Source organism: Lytechinus variegatus, chromosome 17 (genome assembly GCF_018143015.1).
Source record: "Lytechinus variegatus isolate NC3 chromosome 17, Lvar_3.0, whole genome shotgun sequence".
NCBI lineage: Eukaryota > Metazoa > Echinodermata > Echinoidea > Temnopleuroida > Toxopneustidae > Lytechinus > Lytechinus variegatus.
The window spans coordinates 20,554,012-20,578,092 of record NC_054756.1 but is presented as its reverse complement, the minus strand read 5'-3'; the positions used below and the strand labels follow the sequence as shown (position 1 = coordinate 20,578,092).

General features: G+C 36.5%; 1 protein-coding gene across 1 annotated transcript; it reads left to right on the top strand.

Moving 5' to 3' along the window:
* Window positions 1-11,133: 11,133 nt before the first annotated feature.
* Window positions 11,134-13,523, top strand: LOC121430646. The gene is made up of 2 exons (XM_041627970.1): window positions 11,134-11,274; window positions 12,991-13,523. Exons 1-2 carry the CDS (start codon window positions 11,256-11,258, stop codon window positions 13,296-13,298), a joined length of 327 nt encoding a protein of 108 aa, XP_041483904.1. The 5' UTR covers window positions 11,134-11,255; the 3' UTR covers window positions 13,299-13,523.
* Window positions 13,524-24,081: the final 10,558 nt, after the last annotated feature.

The window sequence follows — 24,081 nt, the reverse complement described above, 5'->3', positions numbered from 1 at the left end:
CAACTTTTACTGACTTCTACCCAGACTAGCCCCCATCCATTTAGAATACAACCATCTAACCCCTGTCTCTTTCTCTTACACCCTGGCTTGGGCCCTTGTCATAGGAAGATGTGAATGTATAGTATGCTTGTATGTTGATTCTCATTTCTTTTTATTGTTATCTAATTAAACTCATGTGAATCTGGTATTTATATTGTGGGCAGATCTTGAATCCAGATATGCACACTATTCATATCTACAATTTGCATTATAGGATTTGGGCCCTACATTGCATCCATTGTTGAGCTACATATAGGCATGTAGGATGTGTGTAAATCCATAGGGCACTAGACATTAGGAGTAACATTAGAAATGGTCATTACATAACACATCTGTATATTTCATGCATTTCTTTGTGATAAAGTGAGTGTACAGATGTTGAAGAAAAGCCAGGAAGGTAAATTAAAAAGAAACCTTCATGTGCCATACAATACAGGTCTCACGGGCCTAATTACTAGTGGTAGGCCATAGGTATTCATTCGAGCCAACCCATTGCTATTTTTTTTATTTTGATATGGCTGATTGACAAAGTGTATGCATATGATTGTCCATCTAACACTGATTCTATTTTTGGTAATTACTGAACTTCCTTTTCCCTAATTGGGAAGAAATATCACCAATTTTGGACTATATTATGACTGGCGGAAGGATTAGGGCTATTTTGCTGTTTGAGTTGATGAATCTGCTCCCCCCGACGGTGTCTTCAAACACGCCAATTTCAGATTCATCAACTCAAACAGCAAAATAGCCCTAATCCTTCCGCCAGTCATAATATAGTCCAAAATTGGTGATATTTCTTCCCAATTAGGGAAAAGGAAGTTCAGTAATTACCAAAAATAGAATCAGTGTTAGATGGACAATCATATGCATACACTTTGTCAATCAGCCATATCAAAATAAAAAAAATAGCAATGGGTTGGCTCGAATGAATATCTATGGCCTACCACTAGTAATTAGGCCCGTGAGACCTGTATTGTATGGCACATGAAGGTTTCTTTTTAATTTACCTTCCTGGCTTTTCTTCAACATCTGTACACTCACTTTATCACAAAGAAATGCATGAAATATACAGATGTGTTATGTAATGACCATTTCTAATGTTACTCCTAATGTCTAGTGCCCTATGGATTTACACACATCCTACATGCCTATATGTAGCTCCACAATGGATGCAGTGTAGGGCCCAAATCCTATAATGCAAATTGTAGATATGAATAGTGTGCATATCTGGATTCAAGATCTGCCCACAATATAAATACCAGATTCACATGAGTTTAATTAGATAACAATAAAAAGAAATGAGAATCAACATACAAGCATACTATACATTCACATCTTCCTATGACAAGGGCCCAAGCCAGGGTGTAAGAGAAAGAGACAGGGGGTTAGATGGCTTGTATTCTAAATGGATGGGGGCTAGTCTGGCTAGAGGTCAGTAAAAGTTGAACAAGATGGCAGTAGAACTCATTCTCAGCCCCCCCCCCACATATTAACTATGCTTTTCTCTACCCCCCCCCCTCCCTCTTGAATCCACCACTCTTCAGTCAAATTCTAAAGTTTTCTCTTCTCATTCCCTTCCCCATGAACCAATTTCACAAGCGCTATTGATGCAAGGCCTATCTAATGTGTACTTTATCTCGTGATGGGTGCAATACACGATTTACAGCAGCGCTCGTCGGTATACGAAAACACACGACAACATGCAAGCAAGTCCCAGTGACAAACACATGCACATACAGCCTACACAGCCTAGCCTAGGTACACAAACACAGAGTTAGTTACTAATAACAACTTGTTACCTGTACTACCCCCTATGTAGCCTTGTATAGCCATGAAGTTCAGTTTTTGGACCTCTTGATGATTGAAACATGTCTACTAGTAAGAACAATCTGCTACTGAAGAGTTGGGCAGGGATTTCATTCACTAAGGAATTCCCCTTCTAATAGTAATAGGCTATGGTCAAGGTTATATATACGTGTTAGAACTAATGTAAAGGGATTTCAGTAAGATACTCATTTCTTTTATTAATTCTCAAGTTTTTGTCCCAGAATCATGAATAATCTCCCTCTTTTCGTGAGTTATTTGGTATGTTTATTCAATTTCTGTTCATAATTTTGCAATGTAGGATCATCTCCAGGTCAAAATAATCCAACATGACCACTAAACGCCATATTAAGAAATAAAAAAAAAACTACTTCCGAGACTATTGAACCTTGAAGAAGTGCTGTCCCTAATAAGGTTGTTGTTATGTATTGGAGCTCATGTAAGGGGATTTCAGTGAGAATGATTCATTTCTTTTAATCACTCCATTTTTAGTTCGAGGTCAAGTCATGTCTAAGATGGTCAGATGGTTGATAGATTTCGTCATTAACCGCTTACTTTAGAATTAAACCATTCAGGTTTGGGCTATGATTTCGGGAGTTTTGATCCCTTTTTTATTTCTGTGCAACCATACTTTTCCAGTGAAATGACTTTAAAGTATTATTTGAATTAAAAAGTGATTTCTCCGTATTTTTTTCAAAAAAATTGATTTAATTATTAACTTCCTTTATAATTATTATTGGACTTTTCCTCCTGACAAGAGCCATTGACTTGGTCAGCAGGAGTGCACTCTTTAGCCTCCTGCAGAAGATAGGCTCCCCAAGACTCTTCCACGGTCAGGATTGTTCTCATTCGTGAAATGTTTTACGGAAACGATGTCGCCCCTGCCTCTCAAGAAGTGGGAGTACAAGACCTATACATACATAACAGCTGCCTGTCTTGTGCATGTGTTTGGACCATCAATCAGACTTTGAGACAGTCAGAAATCCTGATAGACTCAAGACACCGACTGTCCTCCAGATATGTATATCAACAGCACACACTCGTCTGGTTATGGTGGACTCCTCACCTACCTTGGACCGACTATATGTCTCTTGTCCCCTTTCACAGGACAAGCATATAAGCATCAGGATTGTAAAATCTGTCACAGTCATGGCCAAGCTCCTGCACGGAAGTAAGTCCTGGAAAACGTACGCCGACCAAGAAAAGTGGCTAAACACCTTCCAAGTCAGCTGCCTCGGACGTATCATGCACGTTAAATGGCAGGACAAAGTGAAAAATACAAAGTCCCTTCAGCGTACCTGCTAGCATCAAAAGCTTATTCTCGCTCCTTAGTCAAAGGCACCTCAGGTGGTTGGGGCATGTTTGCCCCATGAAACCTTGGCGAATCCCTTCTTGGATTCGCCAAGGTAAGGTAAGCTGTGTGATTGGTCTCACCCCATCGATAGATCACACCTCCGTTTTAAAGACACATGCAAATATGACATAAAACTTGCCGGCATAGACACTAACACTTATGAAGGTGTAGATGATAGTCGCCATCCATTCTATGGAGAGCTACTACAGGGGTCAAGACGTCAGAAAATAATCGGAATGCTAAATTGGCAGACCAAAGGCCTAGGAGGAAGGCTAGGGCAGCATCTCTATATAAACGCGTCTCAGCGCCATCCTCCTTCATCTGTAAAAAATTGCTCTAGAGACTGCCACTCTAGAGTGGAGCTCTATAGTCACTCTCGAAAATGTAAGGCCTAGCGCTACACCATCATCTTTTAAGGCGAACTGATGCCTACCAATCATTGGACACATTGATTTAGAAAAATAATATTGATAAAACACTTTCAAATTGAAATAAGACCCTAAAAGCCTCTTCAGTACTAAGGTATGAATGGACCTTAAAAAAATACACTCGAAATGGATAGCCCAAACCTTAAGAGGATTCATTCTAAGTTGAGCAATTAATGTTGAAATGAACTTGAGAATTAATAAAAGAAATGAGTATTCTTACTGAAATCCCTTTACATTAGTTCTAACACGTATAAGCCTCAGACAGTAATTTTTCAAGATGGCGGTTGGCGGCCATCTTGGATTTTATCTGAAGATTATCTTTTGTGCAAAATAACTACATGAATTGAATCAACATACCTAATGACTCATGAATAGAGTTATTATTCATGATTCTGGGGCAAAGGGTTCAACAATTGATATTTCAAGATGGCGTCATATGGCGACAATTTTGGATTTGACCTGAAGATGACATTATATTGCAAAATAGAAAGCAGAAATGGATTCTGCACACCCCAAAACCCCTAAATAGAGGTATTACTCGTCATTCTGGGGCAAGGGGAACACAAGTCAATTTTTCAAGATTGCATATGGCGGCCATCTTGGATTTGACCTAAAGATGACCTTATATTGCAAAAATGATTACAGAAATCAGTTCTACACATCTCTAAACCCCTAAAACGAGTCATTACTCATCATTTTGTGGACAGGGGTTCAAAAGTTAGGTTTTCAAAATGGCATCTGGCGGCCATTTTGGATTTATGCAAATTAGCAAGATTGCCCAAACGGCAACTTTTGGCAACCAAGCTGAATTTGTTCTAGGACCCCATAGGAACACGAATCAAGAAAAAAACTTCATCGGAAAGAACATTTCTAGGTTCGGAAAATGTCAAATCGACTACACCGCTAAGAACCCACTGCACTATTCGTAGAATAGTAGAGCAGGGGGAAACCCCGGTGTAGTGGTCCAACGGCACTACCCCCAAATAAAACAGTTCTACTGGGAGGAGAGACATGCGGGTCATAGTGATTCAGTTCGCTTATTGCCTCCCAGGCACAGGTGAGGTCGGACAAATAATAATAATAGCCACGCCCATCAGGTGTTGTATTCAGAGCCACTCCAAAGCCACGCCCATCCATAAGCTCACATCTGTTTATCTTGAAGTTACTGGTAGACAGGGGTGGAACCATGCAGGATTTTCCAAGTGGGGCACCTTTTCCCGATAAAACTTTAACAAACAATAAAAAAATGAAATAAACAGATTTTTTTCTCAAAACATGTCCCCCATTTCTCCCTCCCCCCCCCCCCTAAAATTTGACAAGCCAAAAAGTTCCTCAACTGTGTACAAAGGACATATTCCCATTAGAATAGATGCTGTGACTTTCAGATGGGGTACATTTGTGTAATATCGGCATATTTATTTTTTTTAAAATTATCATGGCTCTCAAAATGGGGGCACTATCCGCATGTTCCCCCCCCCCCCGGATCCGTCAGTGACTCAGTGGTTTATTCTAAAACAGGTCAACTGCAAGATTCTATCTTTTGAATCGTCATAGGCTACGTCAAACGCGGCATGCATCCTATATTTCCCTTGAAAGGACGAGATATCCACCATCCGCTTAGGGGATGAAAATAACAATAATGATAATAATGATAACAATAGATAACAATACTTATAGGCATTTATATAAAGCTATCTACAAATATTATATTCCGAGGTGTGTTGTTATCACCATTATTACCACCGGCTTTATTTCGAGCTGCCTGTCAGCGCTCAGCGCATTCAATGAAATAATCCTGCCGGATACCCCATTCACCTCACCTGGGTCGAGTGCAGCACAATGTGGATGATTTTTTTTTGCTAAAGGAAATTACGTAATGGCTGGGATTTATCCCCACGACCCTTTGTTTCAAAGATTGTCGTTCCCACAAATTGTACAAGCGAGGCCGGACATCCTAATATGAAGAAATGTCTTCATTGACGAAATGGTTGTCAGCTAGAGTTAATAAGGTGGCGGTTTTAGACAAAGCCGAACAATTTTCAAACGAACGAAAACGGGATAAGAAGGGAAGGAATTACGACATCAATGCATCTTGATGCTGCTGATGTCAAGACTCGTAATATATACACACAGTGCCAACACCCCCCCCCCCCCCAATCAGTAGGTGATCCCCCCCCCCCCCGGAGGAAAATGGTAATTTTCTAATTGTGGGAGACAAAAAGAAGATAGTATTATTATTATTATTATTTCGTATTTTGCCTATAGGCTACTAGGCACAACGTGCAGACTGGGGGTAGGGGTGCATCCCTTTATTTTCCGAGTGTGAGGGGGGAGCTGTGTGCACCCCCCCCCCGTTTCAAGGACGAAAAAAAATATCATGATATTCTTTGTTATAAACTGAAGTTTAGTATCATTATCATATAGTGATCGTTGTTACGTGCATAACTATCATTATAGTTATGTATCAATGAGGCCTAATGCGATCAATTCAATTAAGTCCATTATGATCCAAATAATAATGTGTCTACAGTGAGTCAATAAAGCACTTCTTTCATTACAATCAAGGGCGCCGGAATCGGGGGGGGGGGGGGGGGGCAGGGGGGCACTTGCCCCCCCCCAAATAAAAATTTGGGCCCCCCTGAATGTAGAAAAATGATAAATTATTAAAGGTCAAGTCCACCTCAAAAAAATGTTGATTTAAATCAATAGAGAAAAATCAGACAAGCACAATGCTGAAGATTTCATCAAAATCGGATGTAAAATAAGAAAGTTATGACATTTCAGAGTTTCGCTTATTTTCAACAAAATAGTTATATGAACGAGCCAGTTACATCAAAATGAGAGAGTCGATGACGTCACTCACTCACTATTTCTTTTGTTTTTTATTGTTTTAATTATACAATATTTCAATTTTTACGAATTTGATGATTAGGACCTCATTGCCTGAAGCACAAAATGTTAAAATAATGGAATTCCACGTGTTCAGGGAGGAATGAAACTTCATTTCACATGACAATGACGAGAAAATCAAAATATTTCATATTTCATATAATAAAATACAAAAGAAATAGTGAGTGAGTGATGTAATCAACTCTCTCATTTGGATGTAACTGGCTCGTTCATATAACTATTTTGTTGAAAATAAGCGAAACTTTAAAATGCCATAACTTTCTTATTTTACATCCGATTTTGATGAAATTTTCAGTGTTATGCTTGTTGATTTTTCTCTTTTTATTCAAATCAAGTTTTTGTTGGGGTGGACTTGTCCTTTAAGGACAAAAGCAAACGAAGGCACTTTTCTGACTGAAAATTGTCATTTCCATTGTCAAAAATGAAAAAAATTTGCCCCTGACGGGGCAAATACATTATCATAGTAAGACTCTCGTCTTTCGACGAACAGTTCCTCTGTTAAACATACCTTTGATAAGCCCCTTTTCCATCTTATTACAGTGTGATAACGTTTAACCTTTCATTGAATACATTTCAGACTAAAAGCGAATGGCAAATTGATAGTGGTCCACCAATGATTAGGTTTATAACTTTATGATGCTGGCTGTGTCGTCTGACAAACGCGCGGTCGCCCAGAAACGCTCAGACCGGACCCAATATCACAAACGCGCGTGAACACTACTCGAGCAACATATGGAATCTATGTCATAGCTGTCAAGCCCAGAAACCATAACATCTCGAGAAACTTGTTTCAATTATTTCTTTTTCAGCTAAATATAAATTGAGTTAATACAGTGCTAACAAGTCAGTGCCCTAAAGAAAATACCAAGGTCATTTCAACTCAATATAGACATGTTATCAGAAAATTACACGCAGAATAATCATATGTAGAGGATTATAATTTATAATTTGTGAAAATGGTGAATCCCACTCGAAAGCAACTTGAGATAATGTTTAGACATGAAAAAAATAAAATCATTTGTGAAAGTGTCTTCTTGACCGGACTCATATCATCCGAGATATGAATAAAAATGTAAAATAAAGAATATAAAAGAAAAAAATAAGCGTTACAGTACTGCTCTACTATATAAAAAAATCTTAAGATATTTTCACAGCCCCGTATTTTCCTCTATTTTTTTCATTGGCATGATTGGAAGGCGTTTTGTCTGATACTATTTCAGCTCATATGATATAGCACTTATGTATTTTAGATTCCAAACTTCTTCCCAATACCTGTTACAATCAGATCGAGATGGCAGCTATGTTCTCTGGTTCATCCCAGCTTTTGTTATTCATGGACGTTTGCAAAAATTAAAAAAACAATCCGGGAGTGGGTGGGGCTGCAAGACCTAAATTTTCGAAGAAACTTACGAGCGAGGGGGTTTGTGATGGGGAGCTTGAAAATTTTACAGAATCAAAATTGAAGGATTTCGTGCACACTTTTGGTGAATTTTGCCCTCTCGACCGGCGGCCCCCGGCTGCGTACGGTCATTTTTGTCATCTTAAAGTCTTTAAAAGGCCTATATTACATTGGTTTGAAACAATTTCGTTTTCAATAAGGCTCGTAATTTGCTGGAACTGCGACCCTGATCATGAAGAAACACCAGTCTGGGTCAGAAGGGAGGAAACAGAAAGAGCAAAAAGAACTCCAAGACTGTTTAATTCTCAAGAAATTTATTTTTGAATGCTCTTAGAAACCCAACTTTTATACTCCATTTTTAAACAAAGTCCTTACCGTGGGGGGGGGGTCCACAGCCTCTCCCGCTCGATCGCTTCGGTATCTCACACTGTCAAAAATATTGTGCCCCCTTCGGGATTTGGCCCCCAAAAAACTGAAAGTGTTCCGGCGCGCCTGATTACAATATAAACTTTCGAGTAAGATATTTTGTTAAGATGTGAACCTGATGGTTAGGCGTCAGTAAACGCGTTCATCAGTGGGATCATTTTAACGACATCAAATGTTATGTAGGCTTACGTATTTTAATGATATATATTTTCACTTTAAAATTGCGAGACAGGAAAATTAATAAAAATTATCACTCACTTATTAACAGTAATAAAGATAGTAATGGACTATATTTTAGTACTTCGACAATGAGGCGACTGTATTAAAAGAACTTAGGCTTATACTTTTTTTGTCTAGAAAAGGAGTTTTGAGTGCAATTAAAGTGTAGTATTATTGGAGATAATTACCAAGCAGACGGCATAATGAACGAACACGGGAAGATACGCTGTGGAGAAATCGTTAGCTCTGGTACAACTTGCCAAAGATATTACACATTGATGCGGCGAGACTAGGATTTGCATCTCATTAACGACCCTTTTAATTTGAATTTCTAACTGACTTTCAAGGGCGATCGAAACCGTGCTGGTCAATATCTTGCACCTCTCACTGCGTCGCTTTGACGGCATTTCATGGGTTGAAATTTCCCACATCAACTAACATTTTCATGAACTTCTTACGTGAAAAGAATGTTTAATTCCATGAGGTTAACTTAAGATTTTAGAATGTTTTCAAACGAGACTAGGCTGCCTATTAGTTGTTGACACAACCCTCATAAATATTCATAATGTTTCACTATGGTTGGGCTTCTAAATTTGCTTACTATTTCACACTGTTCAGACACTCTTGTTCATATTATGCAAATCAAGTGCGCTCGTAAACGATGAGAAGATCGTCGATTGGGGGTGCAGCGCCGTGCCTGGCTTAGGATAATATATATGCAGGACTTCTTGAAGTATGATGAATACTTTCATCGGAGAGACTTTGGGTAATAGACCTAGCATCTGACACTTACGACAACAATTTAAGCACTGAATATGGATATTCTGATCATGTTGTTTCGGTCATATATTCTTTCCCGCACTGCATGTGCGCTATTGTCTATTGGTTCGAATGGTAAATATAGGCCTACATTTTAATTCTTATATTTTGCCAAACAGCGTTGCCATCTTGAGATTTTTGAAAAATTTTGACATTTTTGAAAATTTGGGAATTTTAAGAAGCTTTTAGGAATGAAATATGTATATATTTGGGGATTAAAATAAAGTTAAGGATTTTGATTTTGAAACTGATACCAGCCTGTTATTGGATCGAGGAATGGCGTACGAACGGGGCAAATGCAGTAGGAACAAGGGAGTTTTCTGGTATCCTTTGTTGTTGAAAAGTGAAGAGATTCAATGATTGTTAATTGCTATTACCCCCATCTTTCATGTTTGTTACAATCAGAAGGGACCAAAATGCGCCTGACCTGCCCTTCATCAGGTGAAGCACATCGAGTCCACCATGTCCAAGTGAGTCCATCCTCAACGATGGGCAAGCTTCTTGATAGATATGACATTCCTATCAATTCAGAAGCAATCGCTTGCACCGACCAAGGTAGATATGGGCCCCGTTGGGTTGATCCAATTCAATTTTTAATTCGATTTTCACATTTGCATAAAAGACAATACATACAATTACAGTGATAAAAGGCATACAATACAAGAGATCAAACAAAATACAGGGCATGTTACAACCGATATTGTCGCACCAACGCAGATGTCGCAGATTGTCAATCAATGTCATAAATATTTTGTTTTTTCTGCAGGAAATTGCGCTATGTCCTTTGATTGACAAAGAGAAGCGTACTGATTATTGTCCAGAAAATGTTTGAAAGTATGAGTATACATCATAAACAGAAACAATTTGAACAAACATTTTTTTTCTTTCGATCTACCATTTGAATAAACATGCATTTTTATATGTTGCCATTGCTGGTTTTCCATAGTTGTGGTTGACTGGATCAATCATAACTCTTGTAAGACGGGGTTCTGTTTTATTACGGTTACAGTTCCTTGTGAAAACGGAGGGAAGCCAAACATTACACAAGGATACGTTGCATCGTGTGATTGTCCTTTCGGATTTAGTACTCGTTACTGTGAATGTAAGTATATTTCAGTGCGCTAAGTGTGGAAAAATAATATGCAGATATTGCCTACCTAGAGTTTGAATAACTTCCCGGCAGAGGAAACTATACTCCTGTGGGAAAATTTAGCTTCGGGCGGGGGGGGGGGGTGAATGCTATTCATCAAAAAGATAGGACAGGCCATACATGTTATGTATTACATAGGTTATGTAGATCGGAATCAGTGTTAGATCATGATCAGTACGCCACCACGTGACCAGAGCTGCAGGGATCACATTAATTTTTATTATATTCTAGATTTTGACGTCACTTCAATCTGTAACTGCGTCGTATTGTAAACTGTGTCACTCGCTTTCTACTAGTTGCGTCATCGGGTAGTAATAGGCGTAGATCGCATCGATTGCACTTGTATTTCAAGATACACCCCCCCCCCCCTTGGCGAAAGCTGGATCCGTCCCTATGAATAGAAAAAAAAGAATATTGGCTCGCCGCTTCGCAATCCGCGGTAGATGGTCCTTAATCCTGCTCAACCCCCCCCCCCCGCCCCTTGGAAAAAAAGTTAGATCCGCCCCTGAATAGTACTAATAATTTATGTAATCATTGCATTATTCATCATTCTGCACAGATCAATGCAACAAGGTATTTCGAGGTTTTACTAAAACTTTTCCAATTAAGAAGATTGATAGCTCTAGAACTCGAATCGCATTTACACATTTTGGTCAAGCCATCGTCATCATTCTAGCAAATGAACAGATGGAAGTCGCGTCATTCGGTGAGTACGACGTAATGTGCAGCAACACTATGGGTAGCGATTTCTGGGAACAATAGACCATCCCCCCTCCCTTAATTTTCGAAATTTGCACAGAGGCAAAAGGTAGAGGATAATCTCATCTTTCCTCGAGGATCCCAAAATGTTTACCTTGCATGCTTGATATAACCTCTGCAACACATTTGGTTCTTTCATGTTAATTTCGATTAAAAAATGAAATCCTAAGGCTTCGACATGGTTATGAAAGGCTTGACACTTAATTCGCAATGGCTCGATGACTCGATGTTATCACGCGGCTATAACCTCTGCAACACATTTGGTTCTTTCATGTTAATTTCGATTTAAAAAAAATGAAATCCTAAGGCTTCGACATGGTTATGAAATTTGCACAGATGCAAAAGGTAGAGGATAATCTCATCTTTCCTCGAGGGACCGAAATCCCAAAATGTTTACCTTGCATGCTTGATATAACCTCTGCAACACATTTGGTTCTTTCATGTTAATTTCGATTTAAAAAAATGAAATCCTAAGGCTTCGACATGGTTATGAAATTTGCACAGAGGCAAAAGGTAGAGGATAATCTCATCTTTCCTCGAGGGACCGAAATCCCAAAATGTTTACCTTGCATGCTTGATATAACCTCTGCAACACATTTGGTTCTTTCATGTTAATTTCGATTAAAAAAATGAAATCCTAACTGGGCTTCGACATGGTTATGAAAGGCTTGACACTTAATTCGCAATAGCTCGATGACTCGATTTTATCACGCAGGTAGACTGCATCCAAATACTTTGTTAAGATCGATAACCCTTCATTTCAATAAATGATAACACGACTACCTTCTAATAAACAAAAGTACATACAAATTTACAGTTGTTGTTTGAAGGTTTGCATTGTGGCATGTACAGTTGCTGATGTGGTTTACGGTACACCATGTGGAGTGTTATAGAAACAGTGGATAGAAGAAGAGAAGAAGTGGATAGGCGAGAAAGTGGAGATTTGAGAGTAGAGTATTCTTTCTTGAAAATAGTCCTGAAAAGGACTGTAAACCAGAAGGAATGTTGAGTGAGAACAGCTTGAGTAGTAGAGCTGATGAGGAGATGCTGGCTTGAGTCGGCGAGTAGAGATGATGAGTAGTAGAGAGACTCGACGTTTCGGACAGGTTGACTGTCCGTCTTCAGGAAGACCTGAAGACGGACAGTCAACCTGTCCGAAAGTCGAGTCTCTTTTGTTGTATGAAATATTCTAATTTTCTCCTCCTTGTCAAGTGAAACAAAGTTTTCTTTCTCCTTGAACATGTGAAATTACCATTATTTTAAAAGTTTATGCTTTAAGTTAAGTATGTCCTTATTGTCAAATCTGTAAAAATGGAAATATTGCATTATTAAACAAATTAAAAAAAACAGAAGAAATAGGGAGTGATGGACATCATCAACTCTTTCATTTGCATATCGCTGAGTTGTGCATTGAACTGTTTTGTGAAAAATAAGCGAAACTTAAAACTGTCATAACCTTCTTATTTTAAATCCGATTTCGATGAAATTTGCAGCGAAATGTTTGTTTGATTTTTCTCTATCGATTCAACTCAACAATTTTCTGGGGTGGACTTGACATTTAAAAAAAAAGGCTGGGACGGATCCAGTGTATTTTCATTACGAAATGGAGGCCCTCGCCTATTGGCCTGAATGTTTCTCCGCTTTGTCGTCAATCTTTACACAGTGGTATGCAAAGATTACCGGTACCTGGGCGTTGGGAAGTATACAAAAAATGAAGAACGTTTAGATGTCTTAGTTGAGAATGAAAAGATGAAATGTGATGGCAGCAGAGAAAACCGATATTGGATCGATTTCAAGAACCAGTCTTACAAGATGGGCCACCTCGGCGATTCTCGACCTCTCGTACAGTGGAACGACACCCGTGGTTTAAATCGTAACATCATCTCTATTGGACTCGCTAAACACAATTTTGACCTACCGACATTCCCGGCTTCTACTTCTTTGAACTTCGACATTCCATGTGATAACTAAGATCATGGAGAAAAAATAATTTTTCTTGTTGATACTCTTTTTTTTATTCGTTAAATGTAAATATATTTGAAATTGTAGTATTCATTCATTAATTAATCATTTGTCATATTGAAATTTATTTAATACCTTTTCCCCAATAGCATACTACTTCTATGAATTTCAACATTCCTTGTGATAACTAAGATCATGGAAAGAAAAATAAATTGTCTTGTTTGTTACTCTTTGTTATTCTTTTATTGTGTAAATGTTTTTATAATTGATGTATTTGTTCACTAAATATTGATTTTTTTTTATATTGCATTCTAAACTATTCCGTCAATGTCAGTTAATTGAAATCTACTTCTATGAATTTTGACATTCCATATAATAACCATAGGCGGCGGAGCAGAGGATGGGGACGCAACAATAGCCGTCCCCCAAACACAAAAGATAATCCTCTGCTCCGCCGCCAATAATAAGAACTAACCCCGGGGGGGGGGGCACTTACATTGACGAGTGGATACCATACGCGACCAAAAAAACACGTAAAAAGGATGTCTTTTTCACGATAGGGCACGTTACGTACGTAACGTCATAAGGGTGTCAAAAACACAAAAATAATGAAAAAAGGGTATCTATTTTGCTAAGAAAATTACGTGTTTAGGGTCGAATTTGAGGGGATGATAAAACAAAATTAAAATGTTTTATAAAGGATGTCCTTTTTGCCCCAACACTACGTGTTTAGAGTCCGATTTGCGCGAGGTGTAGAAGGTGGGGTCGTACTAAACCAAATAAGGTAAGGCAGACGACCGAAGGACCCGTAACAATAAATCATTCCTGTACTTGTTTAGGGGTTCATTTCAGGGAATATTTGCCAAGAGTATCGTTCTGTTTCCAATACTTGTTAAGGGTAGGGTTTCACACGCCAATACTTGTTAAGGGGTGTATTTTCAGAATATGGAAAATATTGTGTTTAGGGTTCTTTTCGAGACCCCATGGTCGCGCATGGTATCCACTCGTGAATGGAAGTGCCCCCCCCCCCCCCGGGTAACTAACATCGTGTTATAGTGTCAATATTTTTGAAATAAATAATTTTGACGTATTTAATTCATTAATCATTCTTCGTATTGGAATCCATATAACTACTACCCCCCCAAAAAAAAATTCTTGGAATTTCGACATTCATGTGTCATAACTAAGCTAATGGCGAGAAAATAACTTGTCTTGTTTGTTACTCTTTTTTAATCGTTAAATTATACAAATATATCAGGCTTTGAGAAAGTATAGCGGAAATTAATATCCGAAGTTGGACTGGCAGTCACTGTTTTCCCCAAGGGGCGAAGCCACGATGAAAAATACGGTAGTTATTATTGCCAGTCCCACTATTCTTTCGAAGGAAACGCCTGATATATTTGTTTTATGAAAATAAGGAGACTGATGACGTCATCCACTCATTATTTCTTTTATATTTCATTATGCGAAATATGAAATATTCTAATTTATCTCTTGATTGTCAAGTGAAACAAAGATGAATTCCTCCCTAAACATATGGAATTAGCATTTTTTAATAATATGTGGTTCAGTGAAGTTTGCCCTTGTCAAATCTGTCAAAAATGAAATATTGTATAATTCAAGCAGTATACAAAAACAAACGAAATCGTAAGTGAAGGACATCATCGACTGTGTCACTGACTTGTGCATAACTGTTTTGTGAAAAAAAATAATGAGCGAAAATTTAAATGTCATACTTTCTTATTTTACATCCGATTTTGATGAAATTTTCAGCATTATGCTAGTTTAATTTGTCAATTTTTTTCTAATCAATATTTCGCTGGGGTGGACTTGCACGGATCTTGACTCACCTTGTTACTTGTTGGGTATAATTTGAATAATCCTGCATGAAAGACCGTCATGGAATTAAATTTTCTGCATGATAATCTAGACCCGAATCTACACTGTTTTTTAATCAGATTGTCGGTAAGAAATTTAAGCGATAGCTTGTATACTTTGTTTTGTTAATTTATTTTTGCGGATCATGTACACGCACGGTTTTCCCCATGATTGTATATCGAAAAATATACGGAGCTAGAAGAAAACTCTACGGAGCTATACGTACCGATTTGCACGCACCGTGTGTGCTTTCCTATTGAAATTATACTTCGTCACATGATCGCGAATTGACCTATCGTTTATCTAGAATACTCATGAATATTCATAAGAGGGATCTATTTAATACCATCCTATGACTTCTATGAATCTCGACATTTGTTGTGATAACTAAGATCACGTAAAGAAAAAAAAATATCTTGTTTGTTACTCTTTTTTATTCATTTATTGTTTAAATATTTTTTTAACTGATGTATTTATTCATTAATTAATCATTTGTCTTTCTTGGAATATATACTTTTCCCCTCAAAGACACATATTTGGAAACTAATTCTATGATATCAGACATTCCATTCAATAACTAAGATCGGGAGAGAAAATTATTTTTCTTGTTTGTTATAGGCATACTCGTTTTTAATTCATTAAATAATATCTTGTAAATATTTTCGAAATTGATGTATTTATTGATTAATTTATCACAAGATACGTTACTTCTACTTCTATGAATTTCGACATTCCACGTGATCATGGAGAGACAATCAACTTTCTAGTTTGTTATACTTTTTTTAATTCATTAAATAATGTTGTGCAAATATTTTTGTAATTGAAGCATTTATTCATTAATAAATATTTTTTCATGTTGGAATCTATTAATACTTTTCCCCGAAAAACACATGTTACTACTACTTCTGTAAATTTTAACATTCCATGTGATAACTATATAAGATCGTGGAGAGAAAAATATTTTTTCTGTTTGTTACTCTTTTTTATTCATTATATATATTTTGTAAATATGTTTCTGAATTAATGTATCTATTGATTAATTAATCAATTATCATATTAGAATCTACTTTTCCCCCAATAAAAGATGTTATTATTACTTCTATGAATTTCCACATTCCATGTGATAACTAAGATCGTGGAGAGAAAAATAACTTTTCTAGTTTGTTACTCTTATTTATTCATTAAATGATATTGTGTAAATATTTTTTAAATGGATGTATTAATCATTTGTCATATTGGAATCTATAAATACAATTTTTCTGCCAATGACTAACTTTCAACATTCTATGTGATAACTATATCATCGAGAGAAAATAACTTGTCTTGTTTGTTATCAATAGTGTAAAAATAATTAACATTCATGTGCTTATCAATCAATTAAACATTTAAGCCTACCATGAATAGATGCTATGCTATGTACATCCGCATGTGTTCGTATCGTACCAGGGGGATGTTTCACAAAGATTTAAGTATGACTTAGAGTCGCACTTAAGTGCCTAGTTGCGCGAGGTATATTATAGGCTTGACCGCATTGGTCAGATCATGAAAATAGGACGCGCAATACGTATTTAACTCTATGGTATTGATCAATGAGATTACGCGTTGCATTTCAGATACGCGTCGGCATTTAAGTGCGACCTAAGTCATACTTAAATCTTTGTGAAACACCCCCCAGGTAATTTAATATTTTAATGCATTCGATGCATTCCTGAAGGCACGTCGCGATGTGGTCTAGTGGTTCTGACGGTCGCCTTTCAAACAAAGATCATGGGTTCGTATCTAGCCATGAGAGGGTTTTCTTTCAGCAAGAAAAAACATCACACTGCTGCACTCAACCCATCAGGATTAATTCCTTGAATGCTCTGTTTGAGCGACTGTGATGGTAGCTCGAGCTAAAGCCGGGGTAATAATGAAAAAGGGCGTTGTATCCTCAGGCCAAAACACGCTACACTGTATTTATCCAGCTATTATTATTATTCAAATATTCAAATTCGGTATGAGGAAATTGGCCTCGTGACCTCAGCATCGTGGACACCATCATTCATCTGATACTTTTATTTCATTAGGCGTGTACGAGAGGTGAAACAATATTTGCTCCGGCGACAATTGCTCCGGGATTTACTTCGTCTAAGATATAAGGTTAGGGTTGCAATATATAGGGTTTTATGCTAGGTTTAGAGTCAAGTATAGGATGTAGAAAAGTGTAAAAGGAAGAGTTGAAGTTGGTAATTCCATTTGTATGTGGAGTTTATAGAGGAGGAATTTTCGAAGGGTACCTGTTGGAGATGCGCTATTTCGCAGATTATGACTTTACAATGCATGCAGTTGCATAGGCGGTGGAAGCGGAAGGGGGGATGGGGGGGACGACCCCCCCCCCCCTAAATTTTTAGTTGGTAACCTTTTTTTTTGCTTGTCAATTTTGTTTTCTGCGTCCCCAAAAAAAATTCTGGTGAACCCCTCTCTTGTCCCCCCCCCTAAAATTTAGGTTGATGATCTTTATTTTTATTTTTTGCTTGTCAGTTTTTTTTTACATGTGTTCATCACAAAATTTCAGGTAGACCCCCACTAATCTTTTTTGCTTCTGCCGCTAATGTGGAGTTGTGCTCAAACATAGGTGAACCCTATCACAAAATGCACTCCTTCCTACTGAGTGTAGAAAACAGGCACTACAATGTTCTGCCAGCCCAGACAAATAAACTTTATTGAATGTAATATTTCATCATGCTGACAGCAAAGTTAAATATCTAAAACAAGACAGAACTGGGGGGTGTTTCACAAAGATTTAAGTATGACTTAAGTCGCACTTAAATGCCGATGCGTACAAGGTATGCAACGCGCGATCTTATTGATAGATACGCATTAGTGCGCGTCCTCTTGACACGATCTGACCAATGCGGTCAAGTCTTTCATACCGTACGCAGCCCGGTATTTAAGTGCGACTTTAAGTCATACTTAAATCTTTGTGAAACACCCCCCTGGTAGAGTTTCACTAATATTTGAGCACCACTGTTGCTGGAAACTTACGACTTAAAAATATATTTTTAAAAAAAGATCTAAAAAATTGCAGTTCAAACTATCTTTCTCTTTCTTCGCAATCACCATATTTTTTTTATTTCTTAAACAGCAATTGGTGTACCATTCTACTGAAATGTTTATGATTTTAACATTGAACTCAAATTTTACTTTGATCAGCATTGTTTGTAAACATAGTATCCTGGGTGAGAATATGACTGTCCTCAATTCAATAGGAAAGATTCACTAGTGATTATTCAATATGAATTATTATTCAATAAATTTTTTTCAATAGTGATTCAAGTAAAAGTTCATATTTGGTTGAATTTCATACGTCGAGTAAAAAGCAAACTGCTCACCATTGATACTGTACATATCGTGTTATGTGATCTCAAAATAACCCCCAAAAAAATATAAATAAATAAATAAAAGCATACTATTCTCGTTCAATTCATGATATCAACATTTTGTTAACAGCCTTTCTGTTCTTCACATTATCTCCCTCTTTAGGAGTGTGTCCTGCATTTCTTTCTTTCTGATTGCACCATATTGCAGTATGCATTGTTGGCCATTCAAGTATTGCTCACAGATAAGTCCTTTTAACTAATATTTATTTGATGATCCTTTTCCCAGCTTCCCTCTTTACATCCCACCTGACAGGAAACACTTTTATATGCTTGGATTAACATGGCAGGCCATGAATGAAACTGACCTGGAATGGAATAGAATTGAATGATCAATTATGCACAGCATTGTTAGGGATGATGCCATCTAGTTTTAATGATACTTCGGTGTGGTCGTGGCCTTATACCATAAGCAATCTCACGTTGGTATCTATCAATATTGTAATGTATCACTTCTTTTTTTCCCTTCCTTTTAATTACCCATCCCCCCTCTCTCTCTCCCCCTTTCTCTCTCTCTCTCTCAAAGTAAACAGAGCATACAAAACTATTTTTTTGTTGAAAACAGTAAATATATTATCAACTGCCTTGCAGCAATCATAGGCATTATTGCCATTACTCATCAATTTCACATTGTTATAGTTAATTACAGATTAGCACATTATCATACTTTGTAAATTTGTTCAATCAATCTACATAGGCCTACAATTTACAAAAAGATTGGTGTAATCAAAATAAATTATGTTTGTCTATGTACAGAATCACCTTTATAAATACCAATTAAGAACTATAATAATGACTACATCATTGACATAAAGTATAAAATAAACTTGAATAAAATTATGAGAAACAGAACAATACGATGGATTCATAATGATCATGCATATTTGATTATGTGAATACAATCTGGGTATAATGTCCCTGAGAATAATAAAATGAGAACCTATCAAACTGTATTGTTTGTGAGTAAAGAGGGCGCTGTCTCACACTTAACAGTTTCTCTCTTGATTCGTACCTATATAGGCCTATATAAACCAATTTTGCTTGGGACCAATTTATTGTGGTAATTTCAAACTGGGTGCTTCAAGCAAGAAATTATACCCCCTCCCACTTACTCAAAGGTTGTTTATGGCATACACTATCCTGTGACCAACTGTGAAAACTTTATTTGATTGTCTCTGGTAGTTTTATTTCATCAGCTATTTGTTAGTGTCATGTCTGGGGGAGGGGGGGGGGGTTGAAATGAGCCCATGCCTATAAAGAGAAATTGAGGCATTAACATAGCCAAATACCTAACTGGGTACATAACCAATGTTTTTCTTAATTTTCTATAATATATAAAGGAAGGTACGAACTCATGTTGACTTTATTTTGTAATAAAAGGATCAACTGAAGGTAATAAATACAAAGCCCTCTATAGTTGAATCTAAACCTTTCCACATGGAGTCTCATTATAACCAATGCCACAATGTTTTCTGATTCAATAATCACATAAAAAAAACATTTAGTAGCACAACCACTCTCCAGAAGAAGACAAGAACCCACATACTTGTCGAAACGCCGAGTTTGGGTGGTTGTTTTCAGGACCAATAGTTACCCCCGAAAGATATATAGTGAAGCGTGAAACCACTACACTCCAGCACAACCATAAACACCATTGGGAATGTTGTTTATCGATCAGTTCTCATCTTCCAACTATCATTTTGTTTGTTAGAATCTTTTCTAACAAAATATCTCCTTGCTCCACAGAAAGAGAACAATGTTCGTTGTATCTACAATGCAGGGTCTTATTCCTATAAAAATGGATTCATTCATCCACTTCAATCCAGTCTATTGAAACAGATTTGCTCACATTCGTTCCATGTCAGTATAGTATCTGACTGCTGGCGAGCAGGTTTCCACGTATTGGAGTCCTAAATGGACTACGATACATGTACTAGAAAAGGTGAAGGTAGTTTTGCAAAGTCTACAATCACTAATGTGGCCTGCAAGGATAAACATTCCAATGAAAGTAATTCCTACCCCAAAACACTAAAGAATTCATAAATACTAACCATAGACTAAAAACATTTCAGTCAGTGCTAATTACATGTATGACTTGACAAGAGAATACTATGAGCATTAAATACTTCAATAAATTAAATAACTACATGTATATACATCATGATCTATGGAGACACAATTATCAAATCAATCATTTCAGTATAACCATTATTTCATTTTTAAACATTATTAAAACAAATCATTTCATCAATCCAACAAATCATCAGAAAATCTTTACATAAGTATTTCTACTTTTTTACAGAAACTTTTAATTGTACATTCAACATATAACCACAAAATTGGCATTTCTCACATTTTATTTACAAAAAATCTTGCACAGGCTTTGTGAAACTAACATGTATCACAAAGCTGTTTGCCTAAGAATTAATGAATTAAAACATAATTTTCAACTTTTGTAGACTTCAGTTAGTTAATCTTTGCCCTTGCTAAAAATATTTAAATTTCATTACTTCATGATTCTTGGTTTCAATTTTCACAACAAACGACCATTCACTTCGCATGAAAACATTTCTTAATCTCCATTCAAATGTAATGGAAGAATCATATTAATCATAAGCTGATATCAAGCTCTGTGAAAAGTGGGTATTTCATCTTTGGGGGTGTGTCAAGAATCATCTTGGCAGTGTTTTTCACTGACAAAATTGCTCTGAGCCAATCAGATGCAAGGATTTCAGCAGCGTATAACAAATAGTCAGTGAAAATCATGGTGTGTTTGTTTAATGAAATGCTCCTCAGAACACTCATCACAGATTGTGTTACTTATTTACCCACCTACGAGTGATGTTCAAAAGAATCCCCATCAGAAAATGGACATAATCCAAGTGTTCAACTTCTGCCCTTTTTTCAGATATTTAAATTGTAAAGTCAGGTGATAAAATATTACCTTAAATAAAGTTTGTTTCTCCGGGCTCGCTGCACACTGTAGTGTTGTTGTCTCAACACTCAGCATGACAGAGTGCATTTTGTGGTGGAGTTCACTAACTTTTGAGCACAACTGCATTTCCAAGTCAACTTCAAATTAATTTAATAAATAGGATTAAACAAATGATTATAATAAATACACATATACATGTAATCATGAACAACTATTTTTTTTCTGGAGTTAACATTAAGATTGTCTAATTATCAATGACAATTCAATCTATTTCCGGATGAAACAATGAAATTGCTCATGTCTTGAATGCAAGTAGATATTAGCACCCTTCTTCATCTAAACCAACATAACTTTGGGCTGTGTTGAAAGCACCTCATGAAAAATAAGAAAATGGAGACAAATACTGATTTTCAACCTCATGAAATATACATAGATGCTGACAGAATGAAGTATGTAATACTGGATTGTCTTGTTTTGCTTTATGCAAATACTTTTAAAGTATTTCAGCACCTGTTGGGCAGAGCATTGTAATGCAGATACATTGTTTATATAGGCAGTTGGTCTACTATCCACATAGATTTATACCATGTCTGAGCCCATTCGGCCCACTAGTACCGATTCGGTCTGATTGCATTTTGCTCTACACTACAATAAGTCTAACACCAGTCCAATTCTCATTTGGTGTAGTGCTCAGATGGTCAAATTTCCACTTCAGCTTCATTCAGTGGTGTTTATTCAACAAAATTTTCAAAGCCCGAATGGGAATTAGAGAAAACAGACAAAAATAGGAAATTCAACCAAACGGTCAGTAGCTAGACCAAGTCGAAATTATTAATATACCCAAAGCACTTACAATCATTTTGATGGCAGATGCACAGTAGCCTCATGACACACAATTATAAATTCCCATAGTCTCTGTAAAGGGAGTGCATGATTATCAAAAAACATGAACTTCATGTACAAGTATCAATATGACATTCAAATATATCATTTGAAATGCTAAAAAGAATTGAAGAATGATTATATTTACACAATATATTGAAAAATCAGAAAGCACACCATATTCAGCATTTTTAGCAAAAGATAAATGATAAACGCTGTCACAATCTTATAAAAATGAAGTAAATAATTACCTGTACTGAAACTGATATACACTACCGATAAAAACACAGTATAACACCTTGGTAAAACTTGGCAGTGTTATGAACTTAAAGGGAAAGGCTTTTTTTTTCAAGAAAACAAAGAAAATTAATCCTAGCTAGTATATTTACACGCTTAAAAAAACTACAAAAATACACACATATTCATATTGAGCATACATGTATCTGCCTTAAAAGATCAGAGAAAAAATAACACATTCAAATATGCATAAAAATATTAGAGAAGTGCATTTTGAAAAACACAAAACATGAACATTACATGTTACGTCAGCCCCTTTGCGATAATACATTTATCCTTACAGCAACTGAGACAAAAAAGAGGAACAAATTGCACTACACTGAAATGTACACATTAACACTCATAAAATGGCTGTATAACAGCTATTAATATTTAGATTATGTTCCGATGACCATCCAAAGGAAATTCAATTAAAGGTGGAAACCATTTAAGTAAATTCAAACATTCAACTCGATGAATTACTTAGCTATAATTATATCCATGACATCATCTGTGTAGAACCCATGTTGCTATGGGTTGCTATATGAGGCAAGTGGTCAATAGATGCATGACCAAGACTTCATTTAGAAAGAAGTAATATGTGCCATGTTACCAATTGAATATATTCAATACTAATATTTTGTGAGAAATAAATCATAAAGTAACATTAAAACATAGAATTAGACATAATCATGATGCCTAATTACCGTAGATACATGTAAACACCATAATCAAATCAATACTTCTGTAAAATGTAAGTACAAAAGCACATTTAATCTCTCATGCAATGATATCCAATCATGCATTGGATAATGATTATGTTTTCTTAGGCTAAAATGAGAAAAAGATTTTACAGCGGCCATCGACTTCCAAAATACATGAAAACCCAATAGTACATTGATTTAAAAAAAACATTTCAAAAAATGTAACTTAAGGTAAATATCTCGTTCAGAAAACAAATCATGAACAAATGCTTCAAAACTAAATTCCTGAGTTAAGAGCAGACTATTTAGAATTGACTCTTCTAATCTGCCTGATTGTCATATTTTCCGTGCTAAAACCAAAAACATTGAAGTCTCTTTGCATAGATGATATTGTAAAAGGTATTCATAACAACCTGATTGACCCAATATTCTAATATCAAAATAATAATAATAATAATAGGCATTTATATAGCGCCATCTATCTAGAATAATTCTATTCCGAGGCGCGTTGTTATCCTTATTACCCGGCTTTACTCGAGCTGCCTTTCAGCGCTCATGCATTCAAGGATTTAATCCTGCCGGGTACCCATTCACCTCACCTGGGTTGAGTACAGCACAATGTGGATAAATTTCTTGCTGAAGAAAATTACGCCATGGCTGGGATTCGAACCCACCACCCTCTGTTTCAAAGTCAGAAAAAA